We start from the raw sequence: 23,208 nt of genomic DNA, 5'->3' as shown, positions 1-23,208 counted from the left end.
TTTCTCTCTGTCCTATCCAACAACAATGACATCAATAACAACAACAATAATAACTACAACAATAAAACAACAAGGGCAACAAAAGGGAATAAATAAATATTTAAATAAATAAATAAAATAAAAATAAATAAGTAAAGGGCTGGGGAGACAGTATATGGTTATGAATAAAAGACTTTCATTACTGGAGCTCTAAAGTCTCAAGTTCAGTCCCCGGTGCCACCATAAGTCAGAGCTGAGCAGTGTCCTGATGATGATAAAGTAAATTAATAATACATCTTAAATATGTTTGTGGTTCAGGAAGTGATGTAGCTGTTTGTTAGAGACTGAACTAACATATATAAGGTCCCAAGTTCTTTTTTAAAAAATATTTTATTTATTTATTTGTTTATGAGAAAGATAGGAGGAGAGAGAAAGAACCAGACATCCCCCACACCTATGGACATCTAATCTTTGATAAGGGGGCCCAAGTATTAAATGGAGGAAGGAGGCTCTTTTCAATAAATGGTGCTGGGAAAACTGGTTGAAACATGCAGAAGAATGAAATTGAACCACCTTATCTCACCAGAAACAAAAATCAACTCCAAATGGATCAAGGACCTGGATGTTAGACCAGAAACTATCAAATACTTAGAGGAAAACATTGGTGGAACGCTTTCCCACCTAAACCTCAAGGACATCTTTGATGAAACAAACCCAATTGCAAGGAAGACTAAGGCAGAAACAAACCAATGGGACTACATCAAATTGAAATCTTCTGCACAGCCAAAGAAACTATCACACAGGGAGTCGGGCTGTAGCACAGCGGGTTAAGCACAGGTGGCGCAAAGCACAAGGACCGGCATAAGGATCCTGGTTCGAACCCTGGCTCCCCACCTGCAAGGGAGTCGCTTCACAGGCAGTGAAGCAGGTCTGCAGGTGTCTATCTTTCTCTCCCCCTCTCTGTCTTCCCCTCCTCTCTCCATTTCTCTCTGTCCTATCCAACAACGACAACAACAATAATAACTACAACAATAAAGCAACAAGGGCAACAAAAGGGAATAAATAAATAAAATAAATATTTAAAAAAAAAGAAACTATCACACAAACAAAGAGACCCCTCACAGAATGGGAGAAGATCTTCACATGCCATACATCAGACAAGAGACTAATCACCAAAATATACAAAGAGCTCAGCAAATTTAGCACCAAAAAAGCAAATGACCCCATACAAAAATGGGCAGAGGATATGAACAAAACATTCACTTCAGAGGAGATCCAAAAGGCTAACAAACATATGAAAAACTGCTCCAGGTCTCTGGTTGTCAGAGAAATGCAAATAAAGACAACAATGAGATACCACCTCACTCCTGTGAGAATGGCATACATCAAAAAGGACAGCAGCAACAAATGCTGGAGAGGCTGTGGGGACAGAGGAACCCTTCTGCACTGCTGGTGAGAATGTAAACTGGTCCAGCCTCTCTGGAGAGCAGTCCGGAGAACTCTCACAAGGCTAGACATGGACCTTCCATATGACCCAGTAATTCCTCTCCTGGGGATATACCCCAAGGACTCCATAACACCCAACCAAAAAGATATGTGTACACCTATGTTCATAGCAGCACAATTCATAATAGCTAAAACCTGGAAGCAACCCAGGTGCTCAACAACAGATGAGTGGCTGAGAAAGCTGTGGTATATATACACAATGGAATACTATGCAGCTATCAAGAACAATGAACCCACCTTCTCTGACCCATCTTGGATGGAGCTAGAAGGAATTATGTTAAGTGAACTAAGTCAGAAAGATAAAGATGAGTATGGGATGATCCCGTTCATCAAAAGAAGTTGAGAAAAAACAGAAAGGGAAACTAAAAGCACCAAAGTAAAAACCCTGTGGTAAGGGGGAGGGTGGACATTCAGCTTCCCGGGGCGGCAGGGGGGGATGGGGGCATGGGTGGGTGGCTGTGAGGGGACACAGTCTTTTAGTGGTGGGAATGGTGTCTATGTACACTCCTATTAAATTGTAGTCATATAAATCACTATTTAATTAATATGAGTGGGGAAAAATTGATTGTATGTCTCAAACTTTTTAAAACACAGACTGAATCTTTTTAATACATAGGCTGAGTCGTCGATATGTTGACTCTCTCAAAAGCCTAGACCAAGGAACAGAAGCAACTGGTGGCACAGCTATATACAAGATGATGGTTATTGTACAGCAAATCCTAACAAAGGGACTTTTCAAAGTTAACCCAATTACCAAATAGTGTGATGATAATAATAACTATCCATTGTCTTCTTGAACCCTAAGACAGCAGGAACCTCACATTTCCACTATAGAGCTCATATTTCCCCCAGTCCTGGAACCTTTGGGTGGGGCTCACTTTCCTGCATGCTTCTCTCAATTCATATCAAATAATATTGCATCAGTGGATTGCAACCTAATCAACGCAACGAGTGCCACCCCAGCAGGCTTCACTTCAGACTGTGTCCAGAGACTTCAGGTGTGGAATGACAACCCTTCAGCTTCATTACTTAGGTGAAACCTTTCCTTTCATAGTATTCTCTAATTCCATTCCAGGTGGTTCACTTCCTAACAAAGTCCCAAAACCTAGATATAGACCAGGTCCCCTGAGATAGAGCATATGTTCACACGTATCCATAAACCAGGACAAAATATATACCTGAAAGCAGAAGTATATAAGAGTCTGCAGTGAGTACCCCCAACACTTCATCTGCACTAGTCCAGCCTTTAGGTCCATAATTGTTCAACAATTTGTTTGGCTTTGTATGTTAACTCTCTTTTCAGCCACCAGGTTCCAGATGCCAGCAGGATGTCGACCAGGCTTCCCTGGACTAAGGACGCCACCAATGTGTCCTGGAGCTCCGCTTCCCCAGAAACCCACCCTACTAGGGAAAGAGAGAGGCAGACTGGGAGTATGGATCCACCAGTCAACTCCCATGTTCAGTGGGGAAGCAATTACAGAAGCCAGACCTTCCACCTTCTGCATCCCACAATGACCCTGGGTTCATACTCCCAGAGGGATAAAGAATAGGAAAGCTATCAGGGGAGGGGATGGGATATAGAGACTGGTGGTGGGAATTGTATGGAGTTGTACCCCTCCTATCCTACGCTTTTGTTAATGTCTCCTTTTTAAAATAAATAAATAAATAGAAAGAACCAGACATCACTCTGGCACATGTGCTGCCAGGGATCAAACTCAGAACCTCATGCTTGAGAGTCCAAAGCTTTACCACTGTGCCACCCCCAGGACCATGCCCAAGTTATTTTTTAAAATTTTTATTTATTTATTTATTTATTTATTGGATAGAGAGAGACATTGAGAGGAGGGGCAAGAGAAGGAGAGAGACACAGAGACACCTACAGACCTGCTTCACCACTAGTGAAGCTTTCCCCTTGCAGGAGGGGACCAGGGGCTTGAACCTGGGTCCTTGAGCAGTGTAATGTGTGCACCACTGCCTGGTCCCCAATTTTTCTATATTATTGGATAGAGACAGAGAAATTGAGAGTGGGGGAGATAGAGTGAGACTGGGAGACACCTGCAGCCCTGCTTCACCATTCCTGAAGTTTTCCCCCTGCAGGTGGGGATTAGGGGCTTGAAACTAGGGCCTTGCACACTGTAGTGTGTGTGCTTAACCAGGTGCACTACCGCCTGGCCCCCAAGGTCCCAAGTTCTGTCTCTGGCATCACATATGACAAAGTGATGCTTTAGTTTGCTCTCTCACTTTTTTCTCTCATACTTTTCTTTACTGAATACATTTCCCTAAGATTTATTATCTATTAATAAGAAAAGGAGAAATAATGGAGAGCAAGAACCAGAGCATCACTCTGTCATATGTAATGCCAGGGATACTCTGTCATATTTGAGGGTCCAACACCGTATCCACTGCACCACCTCCTAGACTGCTAAATAAATGAATTTGTCAATTTTTAAAAATTTATATTTATTCCCTTTTGTTGTCCTTGTTGTTTTATTGTAGTTATTACTGATGTCATCGTTGTTGGATAGGACAGAGAGAAATGGAGAGAGGAGGGTAAGGCAGAGAGGGGGAGAGAAAGATAAACACCTGCAGACCTGCTTCACCGCCTGTGAAGCGACTCCCCTGCAGGTGGGGAGCCAGGAGCTCGAACGGGGACCCTTATGCCGATCCTTGTGCTTTGCGCCACGAAGGCTTAACCCACTGTGCTACCGCCCGACTTCAGTCAATTTTTTTTTAACCAGACCACATATTCAATTCTGGCTTATGGTAGGTAGTGTCAGGGACTGAACATAACCATTGCGGGTCCTGCGGTAGTGCAGTGGGTTAAGCACACACAGCATGAAGCGCAAGGACTGGCATAAGGATCCCAGTTAGAACCCCTGGCTCCCCACCTACAGGGGGGTCGCTTCACAAGCGGTGAAGCAGGTCTGCAGGTGTCTATGTTTCTCTCCTCCTGTCTCTTCCTCCTCTCTTTATTTCTCTTTGTTCTATCCAACATCGACAGCAATGACAACAATAAAAACAATAAACAAGGGCAACAAAAGGGGAAAAATAGCCTCCAGGAGCAGTGGATTCATAGTGTAGGCACTGAGCCCCAGCAATAACCCTGGAGGCAAAAAAAAAAAATAGCGATAATAAAGTGAACATAACCATTATGCCATTTCCCTGGCTCCAAAAAATAGATCTTTAAAAAAATCTTGGGTGGTCTGGGAGGTGGCACAGTGGATAAAGCACTGGACTCTCAAGCATGAGGTCCTGAGTTCAATCCCTGGCAGCAGATGTACCAGAGTAATATCTAGTTCTTTCTCTTTCCTCCTATATTTCTCATGAATAAATAATAAAATATTTTATTTTTAAAAAAAAAAAGCTCGGGAGGTGACACAATGGATAAGGTATTGATTGGACTTTCAAACTTGAGGTCCTGAGTTCAATCCCTAGCACTGTATGTGCCAGACTGATGCTCTGGTTCTTTCTTCCTCTCTCATTAACACATAAATCCTTGGGGCCAGGTGGTGACACAGTTGGTTAAGCGCACACATTGCAGTGCACAGGGGCTCATGTTCAAGCTCCTGGTCCCCACCTGCAGGGGGAAAGCTTCACAAGTGATGAAGCAGGGCTGCCGGTGTCTGCCTTTTTCCGTATTTCCCTTTTCCTTCTCAATTTCATTCTGTCTCTATCCAATAAAAATAAAGTGATTTTTAAAAAGCTGCAGCATTACATCAAATAAACACCATTCGCTGTGAGATAAGTTTCAGGACCCTGGGTTCTGGGAACTTGTGCAAATAAAACTGCAGGTCTTTACTTTTCATCTAGAAGTTAACTACAGATGCAAAGAAAGACAAGAGCGCCCCCTTGTGGATGGATCTATCGCTGCTATGGGCGCCACGGCAGCAGGGGCCCTGCTCTCTTGTCAGCTGGACTCCTGTGAGTGACTTCACCTGAACTGAAAAGCTGAATGTGGCTTTTGACTCCATGCTTCCTTCTGTTCCTCCCCAAACTAGCTCTGACACCTCAGTCAGCTTCCCTCCCAACTTCAGACCCCACTTTGCCCTCTACACAACATAGATGTCAGGGTCCTTGCCCAAGAGGACACCATCCTCCTCTGCTTCCTCCTCCTCCTTCTCCTCCTCACTATCTCTATCTTATAGAGAGAGAGGCAGAGAGAGAGAGAGACAGTAAAAGACATCACAGAACTGAAGCTTCCTCCAATGTGGTGTGGCCAAGGCTCAAAACTGTCATATACATGCCAAAACAGTTTATTTTAATATTTATTTATTTATTTATTTATTTATTTTGGATAGATATACAAATGGAAATTGAGAGGGAAGAGTGAGAGGGGGAAACACTGCTTTACCACTTGTGAAGCTTACCTCCTGCAGGTGAAGACTTGGGGCTTGAACTTGGATCGGTCCTTGTGGACTGTAACATGTGCATTTGACCATGCGCACCACCAGCTGGCATGTATATATATATATATATATGTATGTATGTATGTATGTATGGAGAGAGAGAGAGAGAGACAAATCACAGAAACAAAGCCTTCTCCAGTGCAGTGGGGGCTGGGCTCAAACCAGATTCTCACACATGACAGTGCAGTGCACTCACTATCTAGATGAGCTGTTTCCCTAGCCCCCCTTCTCCTCCTAAATCACAATATCCCATCTGAGCCTTCCTGCCTACAGTGTGGCCCTTTCAGGAGCACCTGCTCAGTCCCACATCATCCAGGCCTTTAACCATCCCCATTCTGTGGCTGTCCAACTTGACTCCCTGGACCTCCTATCACCAGCCAACAGTCACCCCTGACAGCCTCTGTCCCTTGGAGCATCTGAGGGTGGAGAGGAGATAGCAGGAGTTGACCAGACTGGGAGCAGCTGGGCTGGGGGAGCCCTGCCAGACGCCAGGCTGGGTGGAGTTGGGGACTTTGGTCAGACGCAGCTGGCAGGAGAAAATGAAAGCAAACCAAGATGATCAAAAACGGCACAAAGACAGAGCCAAGGGGAGCATCAAGGGCGAGGGGAGAAGAAAAAAAAAGATCCAAAGTCAAAGCAAAAAGTCAAAACCGGAGCGTGGGTGTAAAGGCTACGGGAGTGAGATGAAGGAAGACAGACCGGAGCCCTTTCAAGGTGGCGGGGACAGGGGTCCTGCTTCCTGTCACTTTGTATAGAGCCGGAAAAGCACAAAGCCTTATGAAAAAGCAAATCAGGGCAGAGGAGACAGCACAGTGGTGATGCATAAAGACTGGGGAACTGAAGTTTCAGGCTCAGTCCCCAGCACCACCATGAGCCAGAAATGAACAGTGCTCTGGGAAAGGAGAAAGGCCTCCTCTCACTACATTTCTGTCTCCCCCCTCTCAATTTATATCTGTCCTATCAAATAAAATAGAAAGCAGGAAAAAAAAAAAAAACATGGAGAAAATGGCCACTGGGAGCTGTGGATTTGCAGTGCCAGCACGGAGCCCCAGCAATAATTATACATAAATAAAAGGGAAAAGAGAGAAGAGGAGAGAAGGGGACGAAGAAGAAGAGGAGGAGGAGAAGGAAGGAAGGAAGGAAGGAAGGAAGGAAGGAAGGAAGGAAGGGAGGGAGGGAGGGAGGAAGGAAGGGAGGGAGGGAGGGAGGGAGGGAGGAAGGAAGGAAGGAAGAGAGGGAGGGAGGGAGGGAGGGAGGGAGGAAGGAAGGAAGGAAGGAAGGAAGGAAGGAAGGAAGGAAGGAAGGAGAAGAGGACAAAGGCAAAGTTAAGGCCTCTGTATCTCCACACTAGGCCCCCCACCCCGCCCCAAGCCTCCCATGGGCAAGGCCTGGTGTGGTGGTGCTCACGCCTGGAGGACGATCAGGAAGGTGCAGGACAGCAGCAGGTGCAGCAGCCCCAGGCCCCACTCCAGCCGGGCCTCCTGGCTCCGCACGTAGTCCTGCACCTCGGAGCTCATGCGCTCCCAGCTTCTGTTGAGACCCAGCACGGCCACTCGCTTCTGCTCCTGTTGCGTGTGTGGGATTATGGGAACCCCTCAGATTGCTGCAGCCTTTTGCTGCCATCTCCACCTCCCCTGGGGGGTCCCCAAGTGTCTCCCCCAAGTACCCCTGGGCTCTTCCTGGGAGGTTGGGGAGCAGCCACTCTTGCCCCAGCTGGTCCCCGTACACCTGTCTTCCCTGCCCACCCACTCCCATGCCCATACCAAGGCTGCATTGTCCCTTCTGGAAGCTCCTGCCCATCACTACTGTCCCAGGCCCTCTTGTCTGTCTCCTCCTAGTCCTCCCACGCGCACGCCCCCATGCCCCGCCTTCCACCTCCAGGTGAATGGTGGCCGAGAACTCAGCATCCAGGCCGTGGAGGGACTGGTTGAGGGAGTCATACGTCTGCCCAAAGTTTCCTTCCACTGGGATGCGGCTGCGGCACCAGACCTCCATCACTGCAGGTGGGACAGGTGGGGGCCAGTCAGGGAGGCTCCCTGCCTTGGATCTCTCTCTCTCTCTCTTTTCATATTTTATTTATTTTTAAAGTATTGTTGATTTATTTACTATTGGACAGAGACAGAGTGAAACTGAGAGGAGAGGGGGAGATAGAGAAGCACCTGCAGACCTGCTTCACCACTCATGAAGCTTTCCCTGTGCAGGTGAAGACCAGGGATTCGAACCCAAGTGCTTGTGCACTGTAATGTGAGCACTTAGACAGGTACATCACCACCTAGCCTGCCTTGGATCTTTCTCATGACAAGTTTTTGACTCCCTGTCCCTGACATTAATTTCTTTTTTAAAAATTTTCTTGCTATAAAGAATTATTTACTTGAGATCAGAGCATCACTCTGGCCATGTAGTTGAGAGAATTGAACTTGGGATCGCCTGCTCACAAGGCAGGCACTCTACCCTCTGAGCCACCTCACAGGTCACCTCACTGGGTGCTTTTTCCCAGAAATAAGACCTAAGATTCCCCCAGCCCCACTACCACCACTACCCCCATTATTCTCCAGTTGGTACCCAGGGCATATAGGAATAAAACTAGCCAGTGTTTATAGATTGTTCTGCACAGCTCTGCTCCCTGCTTAGCCCCTCAAACTTGGGATCAGTACTACTATTGTGCTGGGGTGGGTGCTCTGGTGAGAAAGAGGGAGAGAGAGAGAGGGAGAGGGAGAGAAGCGGAGGGGAGGGGAGTGCTCTGGTGAGAGAGTGCTCTGGTGAGAAAGAGGGAGAGAGAGAGGGAGAGAAGTGGAAGGGAGGGGAGGGAGGGGAGAGAAAGGGAGAAGAGAGGAGAGGAGAGGAGAGGAGAGGAAAGGAGAGGAGAGGAGAGGAGAGGAGAGGAGAGGAGAGGAGAGGAGAGGAGAGGAGAGGAGAGGAGAGGAGAGGAGAGACAAGAGCTTTGCTGTAAATTTCAGTCAGTGCAGAGGGCAGCTCAGAGGGTGCCTAGTCCCCTGAGTCTACACCCCCACTACACAATCACTTTGCTTTGCTTTTCCCACCAGGCTTATCCCCTGTCTGCAACCTCATTCCTCTGAGCAGCCTTTTTTTTTTTTTTCTTTGCTTTAGATAGAGGGTGAGACAGGGGAAGAGAAAGAGAGGAGGGACACTGGAGCACCACTTATGAAGCTTACCCCCATGTGGTGGCCTGGGCCTTGAACCCAGGTCCTGCACATGGTAAGGTGTGCTCTGCCAGATGAGCCACTTGCCAGGCCCCTGAGTGTCACACTGCTCCATGCCTACCTAAGGATCCCTGACACTCAGCCCTTAACCTGTGGACCTCCAGCCTCCCACCCCTCTCCCTGCAGCTGAGCTGACCCTTGGCGATGCTGCAGAAGAACTTGAACTTCATGGGCACGCAGAGCAGGTGGCTGAGCAGTGGCACCCAGATTCGCTGCATGCATTGTGTGTGTTTTTTGTTGAACCAGCGACGGCAGCTGAGCACAGCCTGGCTTACCACATCTGCGGGGTGTGGCAGGGGGTCTGAACTCCCCCACTCGGCTCAGGCAGAGCCTGGCCCCCCAGCCCCAGCCCGGGGCACAGGCCTTACAGGAACAGCGCAGCTTGGTCCGGAGCTCATACATCTTCTGTGTGGAGAGGTGGGCTCGCAGGGCCTCTGAGACTGGTACCTTCTTCTCCTTTTCCTCTTTCTCCTCCTCCTTGGAACCTCCTGCCACCACATCTTGGGGCGCGTAGCCCTCCTTGCTGTTCACCTGGGCATCCAGCTCCTCAAATGAGTCAGAGATGTTCTTTGTCTCCACTTTCAGGGACTCTTTGCTGAGCTGGGGACCAAGGGGGAGGAGAAGTGGGGGTCATAGAGAAGCACACCCACCCAGCAGCTCTAGCCCCTCTAGGGCTTGTGGTCAGTACAGGCCTATTCTGAAGACCCAGGAGCCCTTGCTTCTGACTTGCCAGCTGCCACCTCTGCTCTGCTCTGCTCAGCCCCCAGGCTCCCACCAATCAAGGTCTCCCTCAGACATAAGGCCCCTGTAAGTGACCCCTCCCATCATCATGCCACCTCCACACCTGCGATACTTCAACTCTTCAGTTCTCCCCACTCTCCAAGACCTACCAACTCTTGATTCCTTCGCCTCAAACCTCCCACAATCTTCAAGACCCAGGTCCCCAATCTCAGACACTTAGACACATGCATGGAGACCATCCCCATGACAAGGAGCAGGGCACATCCTGCCAAAGATTCTGGTAGTTATGGTGTGGAAGGTAGCACAGTGGACAAAATGTTGGGCTTTCAAGCATGAGGTCCTGAGTTTGGTCACTGGCATCAAATATAGCCAAAGTGATGATACTCTGATTCTCCCATCATTCCACCCCCTTAATAAATAAATCTTTAGGGTCTGGGCAGCGGTGCCCTTCGTAGAGCACACATGTTACAATGTACAAGGACCTGGGTTCAAGCTCCTGGTCCCCATCTGTAGGGGTAAAACTTCATGAGTGGTGAAGCAGTGCTGCTAGAGTCTCTTTGTCTCTCTTCCTCTTTATCTTCCTCTGCCCTCTCGACTTCTCTGCCTCTATCCAATAAATAAATAAATATTTAAAATAAATAAATTGGGGTGCATCTGGTTGAGTGCATATGCTACAGTGCACAAGGACCCAGGTTCGAGCCCCTGGTCCCCACCTGCAGAGGGAACGCTTTTCGAGTGGTGAAGCAGTGCTGCTGATGTCTCTATCTCTTTCCTTCTCTATCATACCCTCCCCTCTTGATTTCTGATCGTCTCTATATAATTAATAAAGATAATTAAAATTTAAATGAATAAATCTTTTTAAAGAATTTATTTATTCTTGAGAAATGATAGGAGAAAGAGAAAGAAGCAAACAACACTCTGGTACATGTGCTGCTGGAGATTGACCTCAGGATGGAGAGTCTGATGCTCCCGGACCACTAAATTTAACTTTTTTTTTTTTACCAGATCCCTGCTCAGCTCTGGTTTAAGATGGTGCAGGGGATTGAACCTGGGATGAGAGTCTCTTTGCATAACCAATATGCTATCTACCCCCACTCTAAAATAAATAAATCTTTAAAATAAATAGTAGGGAGCCGGCACAATGGCTAGAGAGCATTGGACTTTCAGGCATGAGTTTTCGAGTTGGATCCCCAGTATTGCATGTGCCAGAGTAATGCTCTGCTTTTCTCTGTCTCTGCGTCCCCTACTTTGTATCCCTCACTTATTAATAAATGAATAAATAAATCTTTTTTTAAGATGCCAGCTATGCCCCCCAAAGGCCTCAGTGTCCACTGGCCGGAGCAGCCTGGCCAGGTTCAGGGCCTGGTCCTGTGGCAGGTGCTGACCAGCAGGTCCTTGAACACAGCACGCAGGGGGGCAGTGGAGGTGCGCCAGGCGGCCCGCGTGTTGTTGATCTGCAGCTCCACAGTGCAGCCCACAGATGCAATCACCTCGTGGAGGTTGTGCCGAAGGTTGCTCACCGGCCCTATGAGGAGGATGCTGAGGTCAGCTCTCGAGCGCAAGCCCTTGGAACACAGGCTGTGACTAACTTTTGAGATGGGACAGTGCCCAAGCCCTGATGCCTGGGAAACATCCGCTCACCCCAACTCCGATTTCCCTATCCGGTTAAAATAAAGAAATGTGAGGGACTGCAACCTGGGCGATGGCTTAGTGGATGGGGTATTGGACTCAAGCATGAGCTCCTGAGTTGGCTCTCAAGCACTGTGTGTGTGGAGTGATCCTCTGCTTCCCTCTCTTTTCCTCGTTAATTAAAGGACCTGTGAGACTCTCAGGGGCATAGGACATGTGGCCTACCTGGGTCACTACCCAGAACTCGGGACCAACACTTACCATCATAGATAGCAGCCAGGGCATATCCCATCACAAAGAGCCTGCCCTCTTTGCCTAGCATCTTGGGCACCAGGAGCAGACTGGCACAGCGGATGTGGGGTGAGGTTCCCCAGCCCACAGCCCCCAGGCCTGTGAGGGGGGAGAGGTAGAGTAAGCCTTATTCCCCACTGCTAGTTTTACAGAACACCTGCCTTTCACAACACCTTTCTAGAACCATCACCCTACTGCCCTGAACCTGGTTCACACTGGTCTTTCCTCATTCATTCATTCATACATTTTATTTTATTTTTTTAACTTTTTTTTTTTAAACCAGAGCACTGGTTTATGGTGGTGCAAGGGATTGATCCTGGGACTTTGGAACCTCAGGCATGAAAGTCTCTTTGCATAACCATTATGCTGTCTACCCCCACCCTCATTTTATTTTTTAAGGTGTTACTTATTTATTTATTTATTTATATATTCCCTTTTTATTGTCCTTGGTTTTTTTAAAGATTTAAAAAATATTTATTTATTTATTCCTTTTTGTTGCCCTTGTTGTTTTATTGTTGTAGTTATTACTGTTGTTCTTATTGATGTCATCTTTGTTGGATAGGACAGAGAGAAATGGAGAGAGGCGGGGAAGACAGAGAGAGGGAGAGAAAGATAGACACCTGCAGACCTGGGGAGCGGGAGGCTGGAACCTCAATCCTTAGGCCGGTCCTTGCGTTTTGGGCCACCTGCGCTTAACCTGCTGCGCTACCGCCCGACTCCCTTTTAAAAGATTGTATTTATTTATTAATGAAGAAGATAGGAGGAGAGAGAAAGAACCAGACATCACTCTGGCACATGTACTGCCGGGGATCGAACTCAGGACCACATGCTTGAGAGTCCAGAGCTTTATCACTGTGCCACCTCCCGGACCACATCCCTTGTTATTTTTTAAATATTAATTTTATCTACTACATACAAGGGATAAAGTTCCATGTAAGATCGAAAGGGAGGGGGTCAGGCAGTAGCACAGCGGGTTAAGCGCACGTGGCGCAAAGTGCAAGGACCAGCCTAAGGATCCCCGTTCAAGCCCTGGGCTCCCCACCTGCAGGGGAGTTGCTTCACAGGCGGTGAAGCAGGTCTGCAGGTGTCTATCTCTCCCCCTCTCTGTCTTCCCCTCTTTTCTCCATTTCTGTCTGTCCTATCTAACAACGACAACACCAATAACAACAATAACTACAACAACAATTAAAAGACAAGAGCAAGAAAAGGGAAAATAAATAAATAAATATAAAAAAACAAGGGCAACAAAAGGGGGAAGCAAAAAGAAAGAAAGAGACAGAAAGGGAGAGAAAGAAGCCAGAGCAGCACACCAGTACATGTAGGACCTAGGATCTAACATCAGGCATAGGACTCCAACACTACCATTTCCCCAGATACTTCCCCCCCCCTTTTTTTTTTGCCATCAGGGTTATTATTGGGACTTAGTGCCTGCTTGTCTTCACTACTCGCAGGGATCTTTCTGTTTTTAATATATTAGTATTATGTATTGAATAGAAACAGAGAGGACTTGAGAGGTAAGAAGGAGAGGGAGAGGGAAAAGGAGATACCTGCAGAACTGCTTCACCACTCGTGAAGTTTCCCCCCTGCAGTTAGGAGCAGGGATTTGAACCCAGGTTCTTTTATTTATTTATTTATTTATTTTCCCTTTTGTTGCCCTTGTTTTTTGTTGTTGTAGTTATTGATGTCGTCATTGTTAGATAGGACAGAGAGAAATGGAGACAGGAGGGGAAGACAGAGAGGAGGAGAAAAAGACAGACACCTGTAGACTTGCTTCACCGCTTGTGAAGTGACTCCCCTGCAGGTGGGGAGCCGGGGGCTCGAACCGGGATCCTTATGCCATTCCTTGTGCTTTGCGCCAAGTGCACTTAACCCACTATGTTACCGCCCAAACTCCCCTGAACCCAGGTTCTTGCATATGGTAACGTATGCTCTCAGCCAGGCACACCACTGCCTATTCCCTCTCAGTAACCTTTTTATTTTCTTTCTCAATAGGGGATAAAATACAGATAGATCGAGATAGAGAGGGAGAGACAGACCACAGCACTGCTCCACCACTTCTGAAACTTCCTACCTGCAGGCATAGAAACCAGCTCCTGGTTGCACCCGGTTGAGCACATATATTACAGTGCACAAGGTCATGGGTTCAAGCCCCTGGTCCCCACCTGCAGGGGGGAAGCTTCAGGAGTGGTGAAGCAGCGCTGCAGGTGTCTCTCTCAATATTTCCCCCTTCCTCTCAATTTCTAGCTGTCTCTATCCAATAAATAAAGATAATTTAAAAAATTGAAAAAGAAAAAGAAACCAGGTAATTTGCACACCCTACTGGGGAAGCCACCTGTTCCACCACCCCCCTCCCCACAAGCCTTCTGCACAATCTCATACTACTGGGCCCTGCAGCCACCCTGCCAGTCCTCGCTGTTCCTGGTCTGAGCATGGCCCACCCTGCTTTCTGGCTGGTCTTTGCCCCAGCAGCTGCCAGGAGCCAGTAAGCCAGGAGCACTCCACCCCCTCACCTGACTGGCTACACCTGGTCATACAGGTTTGGTGCATACCCCACCAGCACCGCCCAGAGTTGTGTCCTGCCTTCCTGCTTGTGAACACAGCCAGGTTTTGTTCCAGCTGCCCAGGGCAGTCATGGCACAGCAGGTACTGAGAGGGGTTTGCAATTTGTCCAAGGTCTTTTGGTCAAAGACTCAAGCAGGAGATGAGAGGGAGTTATCAAGTGTGGGAGGGGGTTGTGGGTGTGCTCCCTGGGCTTACCCCAAGAGCAGTACTAGTCTCTTGCCTTTTCCCAACCAGGCTGCGTAGTGCCCTGGGTGGTGACACAGTACCTAGAGTGTTGGACATAAGAATATGTGGCCCCAAGTTTGATCTTCAGCATGGAATGCACTGGAGTGATACTCTGGTCCTTTCTCTCTTTTATGCTTTCTCTCTTTCTCTTAGTAAATATATATATATATATATATATATATATATATATATATATATATATATATATATATATATATTTTGCCTCCAAGGTTATGGCTGGGGCTCAGTGCCTGCACTATGAATCCACTGCTTCTGGAAGCCATTTTTTTCCATTTTATTGGATAGAACACAGAGAAATTGAGAGAGGAGGTAGAGAAATAGAGGGGAGAGAGAAATATAGACATTTGCAGACCTGCTTCACCGCTTGTGAAGTGACCCCCCCCAGCAGATGGGGAGCTGGGGGCTCGAACCAGGATCCTTGCGCTTTGCACTATGTGTGCTTAACGCAGTGAACTACCACCCAGCCCAGTAATATATATCTTAAATAAATAAATAAATAAGTAACAGAGTGATGTGTGGTAGCACACCTGGTAGAGTGCACACATTACCATGTGCAAAGGACCAGAGTTCAAGCTTCCTCCAGCCCCATCTGCAGGAAGGGAAGCTTCATGAGCACTGAGCAGTGCTACAAGTATCTTTTTCTCTTTCCCTATCTGCTTCTCCCCTCTCAAGTTATATGCAATGAATTCTTCATATGAAATTCTCTCTCTCTTTTCTTTTTCTTTAAAGTTCTTTTCTTTTTTCTTTAACCAAAATTGCTGGTTTGGACTTCCTTTTTTGACTGAATCTTAACTGACCTGTTAATTATTTTCTTAATAATATTGTCTACAATTCTGGGAAAAAGATCAATGGCTTTTTTACTAGTTTTCCTCCTTGGGGTCAGGTGGGTGGCACATCTAGTAGAGTAGAATGTCACTATGCACAAGGACCCAGGTTCAAGTCTCCAGTCCCCACCTGCAGGAGGGAAGCTCCATGAGTGGTAAAGCAGTGATACAAGTGTCTTCTCTGTCTCTCTCCCTATCTCCATCTCCCCCCTCTCAATTTCTATTAATCTCTATCCAAATAAAATAAAATAAAAACAAGTAAATGAATAGCCTATGGTGGCCTGGAAGGTGGCTAGACATTAGACCAAAGAGCATGGGATCCCAAGTTAGATTGGAACTGGGGTCACATGCACATCGCAAAGCAGGCACACTGTTCAAGTGAGCTATCTTGCTGGCCCTCTCTCTAATTCTTCTAGCCCCCTTTCTGACATCAAACAAACAGAAGAAAGAAAAAAGGGTGGAAAAAAAGTGAAGCAGCAGCCAAGTCTACCCTTCTCCCCACACAAGATGTCAGACAGGGTTGGGGGGTGCTGAGGGTCGTAAGGAGGGAAACACAGGAGAATGCAGTGAGGCTGAAGTTTTGGTGTAGACTGGGTTGGGTGGGTTTTTTTGTTTATTTTGTTTTTGTTTTCCCTAGCACAATTATCACTGGGGCTTAGTGCCTGTATGACTTCACTGCTCCCAGCAGCTATATTTTTCCCTTTTTATTTCTCTTTAGAATGGAAACAGAGAGAAACAGAGGTGGGAGAAAAAAGAGCAACACCTGCAGCACTGCCCCACTGCTTGTGAAGCTCCCCTCCTGCAGATGGAAGCCAGGAGCTTGAACCCAAGCTTTCATGCATGGTAACATGTGCATTCTTTTTTTTTTTAATCTCTGAACTTTACATTTTATTTATTTTAATTTTGTATTTATAAAAAGGAAACATTGACAAAACCATAGGATAAGAGGGGTACCACTTTGTACAATTCCCAACATGTGCATTCTTGTCAGGTGCACCACTACCTGGCTCCAGATAGAGTTTTATTTTTTAATAGTAATTTATTTATTATTGGATAGAGACAGAGAGAAATTGAGAGGGGAGAGGGAGACAGAGAGGGAAAGAGACAAGAGATACCTACAGCCCTGCTTCACCACTCGTGAAGGTTTCCCCCTGCAGGTGGGAACCAGGGGCTTTAACCTGCATTCTTTAGCACTGTAATGTGAATGCTTAACCAGGTGTGCCTCAGCCTGCCTCCCTCACCCCACCTTTTTTTTTTTTTTTTACCAGATCATTGCTTAACTCTGGCTTCTGGTGGTGCTGGTGGCTGAACCTGGGACATCAGAGCCTCAGGCATGAAGTCTTGCATAACCATTGTGCTATCTCCCCAGCTGTGGATTGGCCCCTTTAAACCTAACAAGAATCACAACTATTGATGCAGAAATAGGACTTCTACGTGAAGCAGCCAGTAAGTGCAGGGTGTGTGAAGGGTCATGGGGAAGAAAAGCCTAAAAGGGTGAGAGGAGAGGGATGCTCCTAGGTTCCCCTGGAGGCTGGCTTGTTTGGTGAGCTGGTCTGAACCTCATCCATGGCCCTGGATAGGGGTGAGAGGGGCTCTAAGGAGACCCATGTGCTGCCTCTCTGGCCACAGGGGTGGAAGGGGACAGTGGCTGGGCTAGGGGACATCTGCCTGCTTCTCTCTCCTGGAAACACAGAGAGCCTTCCAGAGGCGGGGCTACAGAGTAGCAGCTGCTGCTTCTCTCTCCCCTCCCAGTCAACTAAGAATAACAAAGAAAATCACCTGAGAACACAACAAGACAAGGCTTGGAATACTTTGGGAACTCTCCAAAACAGGGGTGAGTGCAAATAGGGATATGGCTTGTGGACAGAGAGGGGCCTAAGGAGAGAATCGTGGGGCTGAAAGCCTGTGCCTACTCAGGAGCGACTGGTAACAGTCCTGCAGTTTTCCAGTTGAGACCCCACCTCAGGTATGAGTTTTATGAACAAGTAAACTGCTGATGGGAAGAGAAGATCCCCTAAGCCTCACCAAATGCAACAGTGAGTCTCCATTGCTACTGTCTCTGGAGGCTGGAGCAGCAGTGGGGAGGCCCTGTGCTGACATCAGGGGCAGAGACCTGATCAGGCAACTCAGGAGAAGACATATACTCCCAGTGGTCTGGAAGTGGGGTTGTATAGTAGCAGCCATTCCACACTGTTCTCCTAAGGAATTTAGAGACACATGAACCCACTCAGAACCCACAGAGTACAAACAGGATTTGCTTAAAAACTTACAAGGCCAATGACTGCAGCCCTTTTTGGCTCTGACTGCTGTCAGAGAAACTAAATTGGTCCTGGGGCTTTGAACCCTTGGGGCATGGGAGTCTCTTTGCATAACCACCTGTGCTATTTCTTCCCCACTCTATTTTAACTCTAGGGTAAAAGTGAGTAATTAAGCTAAAAGATCTGTTTATAGTTAAAAAGCCCACAGGCTCCCACAGCCTACAGGGAAGATAAAGAACAAAAGAGGGGTGGTCTGGGAGGTGGCACAGTGGCTAGGGCATTAGTCTCTCAAGTAGGAAATCCTTAGTTGAATCCCCAGTAGCACATGTACCAGATTGATGTCTGGTTCTTTCCTCTCTTCTCCTATCTTTCTCATTAAAATAAAAATAAAAAATAGGGAGTTGGGCAGTAGCTCAGCAGGTTTAGCACAGGTGGCACAAAGCAAGGACCAGTGTAAGGAACCTGGTTCGAGCCCCCAGCTCCCCAGCTGCAGGGGAGTTGCTTCACAAGTGGTGAAGAGGGTCTGCAGGTGGCTATCTTTCTCTTCCCCCTCTGTCTTCCCACCTCTCTCCATTTCTCTTTGTCCTATCCAACAACAACATCAATAATAACTACAACAACAAAACAACAAGAGCAATAAAAGGGAATAAACAAATAAATAAGAATAAATGAGGGTTTAAAAACCACTGCACTTCACCTCAAGGATTGAGCCAACATTGAAACAACTGTTAATTTCCATGACTGTGAACTCTTTAACTACCTTATTTAGACATAAGTCAATCCAGGCAAGTGTGATTAGTGTTTAAATAGTTGAGAGAAGGACCTCATAACAATGGTTAAACCAAAAAGAAACATTGGAGAAATGAATCAGGACAAAAACCCAGATAATGCCCCCCCCAAAAAAAGGTAGAAGCACAAAAGAATGAGGACAAGATCCAAACTCTAATTGAGGTATTAGTCACAGGAGTGAGGAGAGAGTTTGAAAGTAATATCAGAAACGGGGAAACAGCAAATGAGACTCCAAAAGAAAGCATTAGCTATCTCAAGGTGATTAGAAAGCTGACAGCTAAAATAGCTGAGCTAAGAGCACAACTAGCTGAACAAGCTAAAACAGTATCAGAACAGGGTAACAAAATAGCTAAGCTATAGAAAACAACACACAAGGGAGAGAGAATAGAATAAGTGAGGCAGAAAACAGAATTAGCAATATTGAGGATGAATTATAGAAAACTAAGAAAGAAGTAAGAGATCTCAAAAATAAATTAAGAGATATTGAAAACAACAACAGAGACATATGGGATGACTTCAAAAGAAATAATATACACATTATTGGCTTACCAGAGGAAGAAAGACAGGGAAGGAAAGAAAGCATTCTTCAGGACATAATAGCTGAGAACTTCTCTAATCTAGGCAACATAAAAGACATAAAGGTTCAAGAAGTCCAGAGGGTCCTAAACAGAATTAACCCAGACTTAAAGACACCAAGACACATCATATTTAGAATGAAAAGGAATAAGGATAAAAAAAGGATCCTGAAGGCTGCAAGAGAAAAAAGAAGAGTCACCTACAAATGGAGGAAAACCCATAAGATCAGCAGCAGACTTCCCCACACAAACACTACAGGCCAGAAGAGAATGGCAAGATATCTACTGAGGATTCAATGAGAAAAGCTTTCAACCAAGACTACTGTATCCTGCTAGACTTTCATTCAGACTAGATGGAGGCATAAAAACCTTCTCAGTTGAAAGAATCAACTATCATCAAGCCTTCCCTGAAAGAAGTTCTGAAAGGTCTCCTATAAACAGTCAGACCACCATAAATAGGCCATATATCAGAACACTCTAAAAATCTACAAGAACGGCGCTAAAATATCTTCAATCTATAATGTCAATAAATCTCAATGGCCTGAATTCACCTATTAAAAGGCACAGAGTAGGAGATGGATCAGAAAACACAACCCAACAATATGCTGTCTACAGGAAACCCACCTAACTCAACAAGACAAACACAGACTCAAAGTGAAAGGATGGAAAACCATCATACAAGCCAAGGGCCCACAAAAGGGAGCAGGAACAGCTATTATCATATCTGACACAATAGACTTTAAAATAAATAAAATTTAAAAAGATATGGATAAACAAGGGCAACAAAAGGGAATAAATAAATAAAAATAAAATATTTAAAAAAAAAAGATAGGGATGGACATTACTTAATGCTCAGAGGATCAGTCAACCAAGAGAACTTAACAATTATTAACATCTATGCACCCAATGAGAATCCATCTAAATACATCAAACATCTACTGAAAGAGCTACAACAATATATTAACAGCAATACAGTCATAGTAGGGGACTTCAACACCCCACTCTCTCAACTGGACAGGTCATCCAGGCAGAAAATTAATAAAGAAATACGGGAGCTAAATGAGGAGATAGATAAACTAGAACTATTGGAAATTTTCAGAGTCATTCACCCCAAGAAACTGGAATACACATTCTACTCAAATCCATATGGGTCATTCTCAAGGATAGACCAGATGTTAGGCCACAAAGACAGCATCAGAAAATTCAAGAGCACTGAAATCATCCCAAGCATCTTCTCAGACCACAGTGGAATTAAACTAACACTTAGCAATCAATAAAAGCTTAGTAATAATAGGACAAGCGGTTCATAATGGTTATGCAAACAGACTCTCATGCCTAAGGCTCCAAAGTCCCAGGTTCAACCCCCCACACCACCATAAGCCATAACTGAACAGTGCTCTGGTAATAAATAAGTAAATAAATAAATAAATAAATAGATTAGTAATACTCCCTAAATGTGGAAGTTCAACAGTATATTACCTAACAACTACTGGGTCAAAGAGGAAATAAAGGAAGAAATCAGTGTTTCGAGAGTTCAATGAAAATGAAGACACAAGCTATCAAAATATTTGAGAAACAGCTAAGTCAGTACTGAGAGGGCAGTTCATAGCCATACAAGCACACATTAGAAAACAAGAAAAAGCACAAATAAACAACCTGATTGCACACTTTAAAGACCTAGAAGAAGAAAAACAAAGGAACCCTAAAGCAACCAGAAGGACAGAAATCACTAAAGTTAGGGTAGAAATAAATAACACTGAATAAGAAAACCATACAAAAGATCAACGAAAGTAAATGTTGGTTCTTCAAAAGAGTGAACAAAACCAACAAACCTTTAGCCAGACTCACAAAACAAAAAAGGGAGAAGACCTAAATAAATCAGATTGTAGATGAAAGAGAAGATATCACAACAGACACCACAGAAATTCAACATATCATGTGAGGCTTCTATGAACAACTATATGCCACCAAGCTAGAGAACCTGGAAGAAATGGACGATTTCCTAGATACCTACAAACTTCCAAAATTAAATAAAGAGGATCTAGATAATATGAAAGGACCACCACAGCCAACGAAATTGAAACAGTTATCAAAAACGTTCCCAAGAATAAAAGTCCTGGACCAGATGGTTTTACAAATGAATTATACAAAACCTTCAAAGAACTAATACCTCTACTTTTAAAAGTCTTCCAGAATATTGCAGACACTGGAATACTCCCTTCCAGTTTCTTTTTTTTTTTAATATTTATTTATGTATTCCCTTTTGTTGTCCTTGTTTTATTGTTGTAGTTATTACTGATACCATTGTTGTTGGATATGACAGAGAGAAATGGAGACAGGAAGGGAAGACAGAGAGGGGGAGAGAAAGATAGACACCTGCAGACCTGCTTCACCACCTGTGAAGATGGGAAGCCAGGGGCTCGAACCGGGATCCTTAGGCTGGTCCTTGTGTTTTGCGCCACCTGTGCTTAACCCGCTGCGCTACAGCCTGACTCCCTCCCTTCCAATTTCTTTTTTATTTATTTATTTATTTTTATTTATTTATTTTTTAATTATTTCTTTATTGGGGAATTAATGTTTTACATTCAACAGTAAATACAATAGTTTGTACATGCATAACATTCCCCAGTTTCCCATTTAACAATATAGCCCCCACTATGTCATTTATCATCCTTCATGGATCTGTATTCTCCCCACTCACCCACCCCAGAGTCTTTTACTTTGGTGCAATATGCCAATTCCAGTTCAGGTTCTACTTGTGTTTTCTTTTCTGATCTTGTTTTTCAACTTTTGCCTGAGAGTGAGATCATCCCATATTCATCCTTCTGTTTCTGACTTATTTCACTCATAATTTTTTCAAGGTCCATCCAAGATCGGCTGAAAACGGTGAAGTCACCATTTTTTACAGCTGAGTAGTATTCCATTGAAATTCACCTTCTTTACCTCATTTTGGATGGAGCTCAACAATATCATGTTAAATGAGATAGATACATCAGAAACAAAAGGATGAATATGGGATGATCTCACTCACAGACAGAAGTTGAAAAACAAGATCAGAAGGGGAAACTCTAAACAGAACTTGAACTGGAGTTGGTGTATTGCACCAAAGTAAAAGACTAGGGTGTGTGTGTGGGGGAGGGTCCTGAAACATGATAGCAGAGGAGGACCTATTAGGGGTTGTATTGTTATGTGGAAATGTTATGCATGTACAAACAATTGTATTTTACTGTGGACTATAAACCATTAATCCCCCAATAAAGAAATTAAAATTAAAAAAAGGTTATCAGGCTCCAGGAGAGCAGGGCACCTGCCAGTCTTGCTCATTGCCAAAACCTCAGGAAATGCCCAGTAAATTAATTAATTAATGATGAACTGACCAGCCACGCTGTACAGAACAACCATCTTCTGCTCTTCATAGAGATTCATGGGATTCACCAGGAGCTGAAAGAGACCTGAGGGCATGGGTCAGGCTAGGTCCCCAGGGATCCCTCCCTACTTGCACCTCACACTCACCAATGGCCAGCAGGCCCCCGGTGCTGGCCCCCAGCAAAACGGCAGTGATGGGGAATTCCCCAGGCTGGCGTTCCAGGAACCAATAGGCAGGGCGAGGTAGCCCCCAGCTCAGAAACCGCTGCAGTGCTGTGGAGGGACAGGTGGGCAGTGTACTCACCAGGGGAGAGGCTGGGGAAGCCAGAGATGGGCTGAGGCTGGGGAGCCTGATGCTTCAGTGAACCAGCACTCCTGAAGGAGACTGAGCCACCCCTCCCAGGGCAGATGTGAGGGAGTGGAAACAGGGCTAGACTGGATAAGAGGGGTATGGGGGTTGGAGGGTTCCAGGGTGTTATGGAGAGCTGACTCACTAGTGTGGGGGAGCTTCCTTCTATGCCCTGTCACTCCATCCATGTGAAGAGGCTTGGTGTTCACAAGTCTGGGGGAACCCTGTGTCCTTCCAGAAATGTCCTCAAAAAGACTGCCAGGCTGGTGTAGTGGCTCTGCCTGTGGACTCTGAGAAATGTCCTCAAAGACGTCCTGGGGGAGGGGGCAACACAGCTCACCTGGATAGCACAATGCTTTGCCACGTGCACAATGAAGGTTCAAGCCCAGCCCCCACTGTATTGAACTGAAGAAGTCTCTGGTGCTGTGGTGTCTCTCCCTCTCTGTGTGTCTCTATCTTAAAAGAT

The 23,208-nt window shown here is 45.7% G+C and overlaps 1 protein-coding gene across 1 annotated transcript in view; it reads right to left on the bottom strand.

Moving 5' to 3' along the window:
- The window catches only part of DCST1 (DC-STAMP domain containing 1), a 34,722-nt gene that overhangs the window by 11,035 nt on the left and 479 nt on the right, over positions 1 to 23,208 (bottom strand). The window contains exons 2-10 of the mRNA XM_060202357.1: positions 22,888 to 23,056; positions 22,541 to 22,666; positions 22,405 to 22,479; positions 11,744 to 11,872; positions 11,239 to 11,378; positions 9,481 to 9,712; positions 9,249 to 9,392; positions 7,767 to 7,888; positions 7,299 to 7,456 (exon numbers count right to left, since the gene is read on the bottom strand). Coding sequence (XP_060058340.1) covers positions 7,299 to 7,456; positions 7,767 to 7,888; positions 9,249 to 9,392; positions 9,481 to 9,712; positions 11,239 to 11,378; positions 11,744 to 11,872; positions 22,405 to 22,479; positions 22,541 to 22,666; positions 22,888 to 22,930 — 1,169 coding nt within the window. The 5' untranslated portion in view covers positions 22,931 to 23,056. The remainder of the gene's footprint in view (positions 1 to 7,298; positions 7,457 to 7,766; positions 7,889 to 9,248; positions 9,393 to 9,480; positions 9,713 to 11,238; positions 11,379 to 11,743; positions 11,873 to 22,404; positions 22,480 to 22,540; positions 22,667 to 22,887; positions 23,057 to 23,208) is intronic.

This window comes from Erinaceus europaeus, chromosome 11 (genome assembly GCF_950295315.1).
Source record: "Erinaceus europaeus chromosome 11, mEriEur2.1, whole genome shotgun sequence".
In the NCBI taxonomy this organism is placed as follows: Eukaryota; Metazoa; Chordata; class Mammalia; order Eulipotyphla; family Erinaceidae; genus Erinaceus; species Erinaceus europaeus.
The sequence above is the reverse complement of the archived record's forward strand: the minus strand, read 5'-3'. Positions and strand labels throughout refer to the sequence as shown.